At 33.0% G+C, this 9,777-nt stretch overlaps 1 protein-coding gene across 1 annotated transcript; it reads right to left on the bottom strand.

The window, feature by feature from the left end:
• Positions 1-3,955: 3,955 nt before the first annotated feature.
• Positions 3,956-8,761, bottom strand: LOC127728837 (uncharacterized). The gene is made up of 4 exons (XM_052236435.1): positions 8,538-8,761; positions 7,478-7,579; positions 4,842-4,916; positions 3,956-4,171 (listed from the first exon to the last, which is right to left on the bottom strand). The coding sequence occupies exons 1-4, from the start codon at positions 8,593-8,595 to the stop codon at positions 4,005-4,007; spliced, it is 402 nt and encodes a 133-aa protein (XP_052092395.1). The 5' UTR covers positions 8,596-8,761; the 3' UTR covers positions 3,956-4,004.
• Positions 8,762-9,777: the final 1,016 nt, after the last annotated feature.

Raw genomic sequence — 9,777 nt, 5'->3', positions numbered from 1 at the left:
ATCAACAAAACCAGAATGAAAGGGCTCCAGTGGGTTTTTCCTGTGAGATATTTATAAACGTTATTCAGCTTAAACTGGTTTGGGACTCGGGTTAAGATTTTTTTTTAATTATTATGATACTAAATAACCGTTGAAATTTAATTGAACTGTTAAATACAATTACCTATATTATATGTGTATATTTTTAATATTTATCTTGATAATAGCGATAATGATATATATATGTGGGTCAGGGAATAATCTACAAAATGTGCAACTGATGATTATTTTTAAAATACTTTATTATTTTAGACTTGAAATAATTTCCCAGAAACTTATTATTTTCCCCCGTTTTTTTCTTCCAACATGACTTGAAAATTTTCACTGCAAAAATCAGACGACAGAATATTAAATAGAACAAGTATGACTTCAGCAGCTTGTAAAATCTGAATGCAAATATGTGACTATAAAGTGAATAAATTTAGGTTTTGAACATAATTTCCTTACAGCTGTGGTATTCTATAAAAGTAAAGAGGAGCATTACACACAGAGGATTTTATTTAACTAGCTGGCTCCTGCATGGTGAGAATCTACTGGTTCTGTAAAAGTCTCGGAAAATAACTGGTAAATAAATGCTCAACCGATCACGTGATAGAAGGGATAAGAAAATCGAAATCGCAATGCAATAGCAACACGTCAGGTGTACTGAACTAAATATAGTATGTCGACTTGGAGTATTTTCACAGGCGCTTGGGGCATGGCTCCCTTTTTTATTTTTTATTTTTTTGGTGTTTAACCTTTTTAAATCTTTTTTCACTTTAATATGTAATGCGTTCTTTATAGAGGGACAGTATATATAAACTACTGTTATATTGTAACATCGTATGGATGAGAGCAAGAAGACATTTAAAAAACTGAAAAATAAAAACTTGAAATTAATACTTTAAAAGAAAAAGAGGAGGAGGAGAAAAAAAGGGGCTCCATGCCCCAAGCGCCCGTGGTATTTTTATGATTTATAGTGTTGCCGGCTTGTGGAATCCGTCTGATGCCGTGATGTCATACAAGAAAAAAAGTAGTTTTATTTCGAACAATTTAGATCAAAGACATGTGTAATTATTGTGTTCGTATTCATTACACAGAAACTTTGCAAAAGATCATTTTGAAAGCGAAACATAATCTTAAACGTATTCAGCTGTGAAACTATTTCTAAAATATAATTTTATAGCATAATGATATTCATGAAAAAAAAAATAACATACCAACTCCTTGATAATGTTTTATTAAAACAATTTTAAAAAATCATGAAATGTGAAAAACGCACTAAAACATATTCTTGCGCAATTCAAACTCCTCATTTAACAGGACGAGCGAGCATTGTTTTTTTTTCTGTTTCTAGAAATAAATTTATATTAATAACACGAATTTCTAGTTTTGTTTTTACAAAATATCTCTCGCAAATAGGGCGCTTTTTTAATTTAAGGTATACTTTTCACAATGAGCTCCAGCATTTTGAAAGTACTCAAAATAAGATATCTTCCCAATATCATTGTTCAAGAAAGTCTGCAAGATAATGTGTAAAGCATAATTCTTTCCGGATGAAATAACATCAGGCGGAAAAAAATATTACATATGATATTTTAAGATTTTTCCGGAGGAAATTATTTCACTGTAAGATATTTTCAATTGACATGAATTTTTAATAAAAGCTAAAGTAGTGATTAAAAAACCCAAACAATTTTATTGTTATCGGAAATAATGTCAAATATGTTAATTGTATAATAATATCCGGAAATAAGTTTACAGTAAAATATCGTCCGTTTGAAACCAAAAAAAATCCATATCATAATCACAATATAAAAAGAAAAACAATAATCATGAAAAATATGTAGACAGTGGGATTGTATTTCACAAGCTTGTGTGAAATTATAACCGGAAATAATTTAAACATTTGTTAGTAAACAATAATATTAGGTTTTCATATTTACATCGGATGACCGTGAGGGCATTCCGGTGTATTGTTGCCACAGACATTTCTACCCACGTGACATTCGTTTTTGACTGATAACCGTGTAATTACGCGGATATTATCGTGTGCAAGATAACATTCCTTATCGCTTGTTATATATTAATTTTATCAATAAAATATTCATGAAAATAATTTTTAAGGACATAGATAAATGATATAAAAATGTTTTGTCGTGAGAAATATATATATCAATAACAAATCAAGAATACCGAAAATTTGTGCTAACGCATGCGGAAATATCTCAAGAACGTTTTGTAACAAACGCGGGAAAATATGAATGCCTACTCAAATCTATTAGAAAAACGAATTATTACAGAAGAGTGTCCACCATGCACTTGCACTGCACTATCATTAGAATAGTAGAATATAATGATATACAAATGGGTGGAAATTATATATAACTGTTATGCAAATATGAATATAATATATAACAACAAACCAGAGTATACTTATAACAAATAATTATATCACTACAATATAATAGTTATAACGGTGAGGTTGAATTCCCTGTCATTTATTCATCATTCACACACGAACTTGTCACAGAAAAAATATATCTATATGTACCTTAACCTAACTTTCAGGTATAGAGATGTGATTCAAGTTTTCTGAGACAAGTGCTTGTGACCATCCACCAGTACTTGCTGTCATCCGATGTTCAGTACTTCAGCTCTTTGATTGAACTTATTTAATTCATGTAGTGATTGTGTCTTGAAATATCAAAACTAAGTTTAAAACATTGAAATTTTGAACATATATATCATGTATGAGGGAAAGTGTTGTGAAAATGAAAGTTTGTTTTGATTTATGTTTTAGTACATATACCAAAACAACGTTTATGTTACTAACTTCCAGTCCCAATACAATAATAGTCTTATACAATTGTTATAGAAAATAAGGTGATGTATGGTTCCCAAGGAGACAACTCTCCACTAAAGATCAAAGGACAAGGGTGTGAACAATAGCCTGGCATCCTGACCCAATCCAATACTTCGTCGAGCAGTGAGCCAGGATCCCAGGCTATGTGAACAAGAACAGGTTATCGGACGGCCTTCAACAATGAGCAAAACTCAAAACTTGAAGTAAGCTATAAAAAGCCTCGGTGTGACAAAATGCGAAACAATTCAAAATAGAAATCCATTGACCTGGATTTCAAAGCCTCTGTATTAGAGCAGGCAACGAAAGAAAATATTTTTGTGCGTGCAACTCTTCTCCTAACCCTGGACAGTAGTAAACCATCCGTTGGACAGGGCTTGACCCATCAGATCGGTACCAAGCGCAAAACCACTAACAAAAAGAAAAAAACATAAAGTAGCCTACCAAACTTTAAAATACTCGCGTTAATGAAAGATACATATAAATAAAATGAGGAGATGTGGTATGATTACGACTATCCAACCGAGTCCAAAATGAAGCGGATTTAACAACTCAAAGTCCATATTTCCCTTTTAATTTTTATTCAATACTTGACGCCATCTAATGAACTACGACATGACCTCCGAAGACTGCCGATTGCTGATCTAATATACATAAATAAATATGAATAACTAAAGTATAATGACGTGTTTCATTTCCTACCATATCTTAAAAAGTGTACACATTTTTTTACCTATAACCTGTATAGAAATGGGTATTTTTCGAGGGAAAATCAGCTAAATAAATCTGTAAGATGGCAATCTTTAAAAAAGTAAACATTCTGAGCATATGCGTAATCATCTCCAACTGAGGTCACATCATAGGTCGCAAGCATATGGATCCATATGAGGTCGAATTAGTTCCATTCACAAATTTTAATCAAACTGACTGCTGACTATTTATTATTCAACATTCCGTTCATGTAAATGTTTGAAAAAACGTACTTAATTATCTATTAATACTTATATTATCAAAACGATAGCCAATGCCACTATAATAAAACAAATTCATACATTTGATGGTACATTTTATTTAATAAGATACACAGGGCTGTGCACCACGCAAACCACAATTTATAACATATCTAGCAAACACAAACGGGACATCTTGATGCATCAAATTTGATTCCTTTGTTACATGGCGCAATACACCGTACAGGAGCACACGTGGATGATGCATGAGTTGTTCTTGGAGCTGATGTAGTTGTAACTGTCGTTTGTGTCGAAGAGGGCGCTACTGTTTTCTGTAAAGCTGATGATTTTTAACAAATATAATTGCCTGTATTAAGATTAACTAAGTAGCATTTATAGAATTAATTCATAATGATAAATCCTTTGTAGCTATCTACATGATATAGTGCTTCAGAATAAAATTGCACACAAATACAGTCAGGCACACATTCATATTTCAAAATGAAGCACATCGATTTGTTGTGTTCCGATACGTATTTTTGGATAAAAGATTTCATCTGACAAAACATTCTACTGCGCCTAATATATAAAGCACTATCATAATCGGGAACTTGACATTAGAAACATTCAATGAATGCTATCGCGGTTGTCGTTTTGACGATTTTTTTCACGCTGCATTTAAAAGGAAATTGATTCCTACTGAAAAAATGAATTTGATGTCCTTGAAAAAATTGCATATAATTAAAACGGAATAGTTTATATGTTGCAATTAATATATCATGTGTAAAAAAATGTCCTTAGGAAATAACATTTTATTTGAAAAAAACATGCATTGTTTCACCAATATTTACGTCCATTCTATATATACATCTATGTATCGTTTTGACAATTTTTAATTGATCGTATCTGCAGAAGTATAAATGATACATGTCTGTCTTTGATATTCAGATATTTCATAGAAATCCAAAATACCACCGAAATAAATTTCTATAGTCATTTTATGTAGCTACCTGTACACACTGGACAACCATTTTGTATTGCAAAACTCCCTCTTGGACAGTTTACAGGAAATGCTTGACAAATGCCTGAAACGGTAAATCTAGGAATTTACCCTTTAACAAGGAAGCGCTACCTTATCTATATGTGATATCATTCTATACTTGTGTCATGTTGAAACCAAGACCCCAAAACCGATTCCCGCCGTTTTTTCTCCATTTTCTATTCTGCTAAACAAATATTTTTAGATTTCCTAGCCCACTATTCATTCGATCACACGGCATCCGTTGTCTTTCTTCCTTCACCTTTTCACCTTTTTTCAAATCCTCAGAAACTACAAGTCCAATTTAACCAATACTATTTGTAATGTTCATCTTCTGATTAAATGATAAACATGACTTCCAGAGGCAATTCTTGATTTTCGATTTTGTTGATTTTATCTTAAATCAGTAGAAAAAATGACCTCTCTACTAAACCAAATCTTTTCACACTTGGGAAGAATAAAGAATTGGGAACTCTTTACAAAATTTCCTACAGTACTTCTTGCTATATTCACGATGATGCTATATAGATTTCCACCAAACTCTATCGGAAATTATATTTTCATCGTTTTCTCTGAAACCATATCGCATGTTATTCTAAATTAGCCGGAAATTATGTTTTTAAGGGCTTTTTTTCGAAGAAAAAGTGCCATTTCCTTATCTACTGTTAAAGTACAAGACCGAATTCTTTTTTTTTTAATTCCATAGGATTGGTAAGAGGAGACCTCTACAAAAAAAATCCTCAATGAATATTGAAAACTGATAGAGCAGCATACAACATGACAATAATGTAATTGATCGCCGGGCTCTATAGGCAATGATACATTCTATCCTTGTTGTCAACTAATTTTGACATGAAAAATGTGTGAATGTTAATCTGGTTTTGACTTTATTTTGAATGGGCAATGTTCAAATTTATTTCAATTCTGAATCTTCAAGACTAAATCCTTTCAAAGTTCACACTGTGACGTAATTGATGATTGGGGCCCTTTTAAAAGATAAATGACTTCGAGACAATTTGGTGGCAAGCATCGCGGCCATAATGGCAGCATTTTGAAAAATGACATATCTTCTCTAAACTATTTTGCCAAAATATTCTTAACTTGTCGGAAATAATTTGTAAAATGTTTCTCTTTAAAAAAATTATGATGATCAGGGGTAATTTCTTTATTGTGAATGGTCAATGCATGTGTGTTTCACTGACCATTATTGACATGAGGCACTGATCCAGGTAAATGAACAGGCCCATTCGATATTCTAGTTTTGTTCACACAGAAAGTGGAACTTCAAAAGAGTTATACAAAATTTGTGAATCGGTAAGCAGGTATGCAAATTTTAGATTACATATTGTAAACATTTTAATTAGAAGGGTTTTTGTCTCGCCTTGGCGGAGTCAAAAACGAGACATAGGTATGCTGTTTCCGGCGGCGACGGCGGCGTCAACAATGTATTAGTTTGTGATTGCGTCTAGTTCATGGTGAACCACTAGTGGAAGGTCAATGATATATGGTATGCAGTTGTATTAGCATTGGCACATCTCATTACCATGGATATTATTTGGCCCCGCCCCCTCAGTCAAGGTCTATTGACTTTGAAACTTTGCTTAGTTTTCATGTATATTAGTTTGTGATTAGGTCAGTTTATGGGGAACCACTAGTGGAAGGTGAATGATATTTGGTATGCAGTTGTATAAGCATTGGTATACCGTATATCTCATTTCCATGGAGATTGTTTGGCCCCGCCCCCTCAGTCATGGTCTATTGACTTTGAAACTTTTGCTTAGTTTTCATGTATTAGTTTGTGTATAGGTCAGTTCAAGGGGAACCGTTAGTGGTAGGTCAATGATAATTGGTATGCAGTTGTATAAGCATTAGCACATCTCATTTTCCATGGAGAATATTTGGTCCCTACCCCTCAGTCATGGTCTATTGACTTTGAAACTTTTGCTTAGTTAACATGTATTAGTTTGTGATTAGTTCAGTTTAAGATGAACCACTAAAGTTAAGTCAATGATATTCGGTATGCAAATGTATTGGCATTTGCAAGTTTCATTTCCATGGAGATTATATAACCCCACCCCCTAATTATGGTTCATTGACTGAAACTTTTACATAGTTTACAAGTTAATGTTTGTGTTTAGGTTTGTTTAAAGGGAATGACTTATGAAAATTCAATGGTATTTGGTTTGCAGTTGTATTAGCATTGGCACATCTCATTTCCATGGAGATTGTTTAGCCCTGTACCTTCAGTCATGGTTCATTGACTTTGAATATTTGCATAACTTACATGTTAAAGTATTGCTATTTAAATTTCAACATTTGCATTATCAAAATAACAAATAGGCGAGACATATCTCTGTGTTATTAATACATAATGCCGTTTCTCATATTTTACGCTGCGAAGGTTTGGTACGCTCTAACACAGATAGAGGAAGAATATTTTTCTGTTGTGTACAAGTTAATATTGTAGAATGTACTTGTACTTCAATACCTGTTAGTTGCATATATACATGTAGTTAAGTTTGAGTTGCAACATTAACTTTGACTTTGACTTTATCATCATTTATAGAAAGGCGGTTGTTTCAGTTGTAGCATTAACTTTATGATTACCTGTGAGCTGTGAAGCTTTCTTTGCTGTAGTCATTTGTACACCTATTGTAGATACACTTGGTTGTGATGTTGTCGGTGTAGATGTTACAGATCCTACAGACTCTGGTATAATAAAAATAAAGAAACACGAAAGTAGCAAATACGAACGCCATTTTTCATTACAAAGAATAGTATCTGAAGATTCCTACAGACCCTAACATATAAAGTGAGGTTAAAATGTATAAAATTGAAATGCATATAATATTAGTATATCAGACCGACAAGGAGAAAAGTTTTGGACAGTAGAATTTGAAGTGTTTTAAATCTATCAATTTTTGTTTTTCAGATGTCACCCGAGTTCATCCCCGGTTTTATAGTAGGGTTCGTGTTGTCCAATATTATTTTCCTGTATAGCGTTTTGTTTACTGTCGATTGTCGCTTCGGTAATTTGTTAGTGTGATCGTGACGGTATTTGTCTTTCTTCAACTTAAGGGTTGTTTGCGCTCTATACATAGTATCGTCAAACCATTTTTATGCAGGTTTAGAAAAGACTTTCCAAAACATTACCTGCACGAAAGACCTATGATCTTTTTGGAAGGGACAATTATTCTTTAAGAAAAAGAATTATGAAAAGTATTTTTCGTTTTTTAGTATTTTTCGTTTTTTAGTCTTTTTCGTTTATTGTTTTGTACATAAATCAGGCTGTTAGTTTTCTCGTTTGGATTGTTTTACATTTGTCATTTCGTGGTCTTTTATAGCATGCTATGCGGTATGGGGTTTGCTCATTGTTGGAGGCCGTACGGTGACTTATAGTTGCTAACTTTTACGTCATTAAGTCTTCGGTGGAACATCTTATTATTGGCAACCTTTCCACTCCTTATTTTTTTTTATAGTACCAATAATATATCAGATAGTAGATAAAAAGGTTGACTAATCTACCCACCAACACTGTTACACTATGATACTTTTGCCCATATTTGTTGCTGTTGTACTTAATATCAAAATGTCCTCGTGGTTGCACAAAATTATATATATCTTTTTGCAATGATTTTCCGAAAAAACAATGTTTTTTTTCACTCACGGCAGCTGCTGATGCAAACGATACAGCCTGTGACCGAATCAACCTCTTGACAGGACATGGGACATTTCTCTGGATGAGAATTAACGCATCTGCCGGGAAGATGGCTGTTACCAGCACCGCCACCATTCAAACTGGTTCCTGTTCACAATGATTTAAAGTACAAGTAATTTGTGATCAGCTGATTAAAGATTAAAGATAAGTAATTTATATAAAATTATGAAACATTGGCCAAATTTATACCATAATTTGTACTTTTAATTGCTTACCTGTTCGGTAAACATATCCTCCCTGACTACCGTATTTACTATGTATTTGGTCCAAAGAGCCAGTCATATCTCCAGGGACCTGTTTATGTGGATTTTGTCCCGATTGCGTTCCAATGTTTGCTGGATTTAGAGATCCTGATCCCGACAATGTTGCTGCCATGTTTGCGGGATTTTTAGTCCCTACACTACCTATTCCTGTGCTAGTTGAACCTGAACTAGATAATGATCCAGCTAAGTTTGAAGGGTTCTGAATTCCAGTATTTCCACTTGCCCCAAGCATTGTTTGCATATTCGCGGGGTTTTTAAATTTCAATCCAAACAATTCAACATCCCTTCGTTTTACTTCCGCAACGACTGAAAGTTTTTTAAATGGCATTTTACATATAAATATAATAATTGAAATCTGAAAGAATTTGATAATTGAAATCTGAAAGAATTGATAGTTGAAACATGAATGAATTGATAATTGAAACATGAAAGAATTGATAATTGAAACATGAGGGACTTTACTAGTTCCTTATTTGTATAATATGCAGGGCCTGATTCATACTTTGAACGCATCTGAAAAAATACTTTGCAGCGATAATGTTTTAAAATAATTTTCTAGTAAGATATAGTAAAAGAGCAGCTTGTGTTATTTTGTCCTCTCAATTTCATTGCATACGGATTTTTGTCGCCCCTTCTCTTTCCGGATACACGATCTTTGCGGATTTGTTAGTGCTACATCGCCGCCCTAGCTGTTGTTGAAATCCAAAATGTTGTATCCAAATGCCCCAGTATGTATACCAATTGATTTATTAAAACAAGACATTATTATAACAGTAACTGGTGATCTTTATTGGCAATACTTTTACTAGTTGTACAGCAATTTATACCCATTTCAGATAAGGTCAAGCCCAGTATTTTGGATTACAAATACATTGAAAACAGACAGTTAACGTAAAACAATGAATCAATAATTTCTTCAAATTGAA

This window comes from Mytilus californianus, unplaced genomic scaffold (assembly GCF_021869535.1).
Source record: "Mytilus californianus isolate M0D057914Y unplaced genomic scaffold, xbMytCali1.0.p SCAF_2, whole genome shotgun sequence".
Taxonomy (NCBI): domain Eukaryota; kingdom Metazoa; phylum Mollusca; class Bivalvia; order Mytilida; family Mytilidae; genus Mytilus; species Mytilus californianus.
This window is presented reverse-complemented; position numbering and strand designations above follow the sequence as displayed.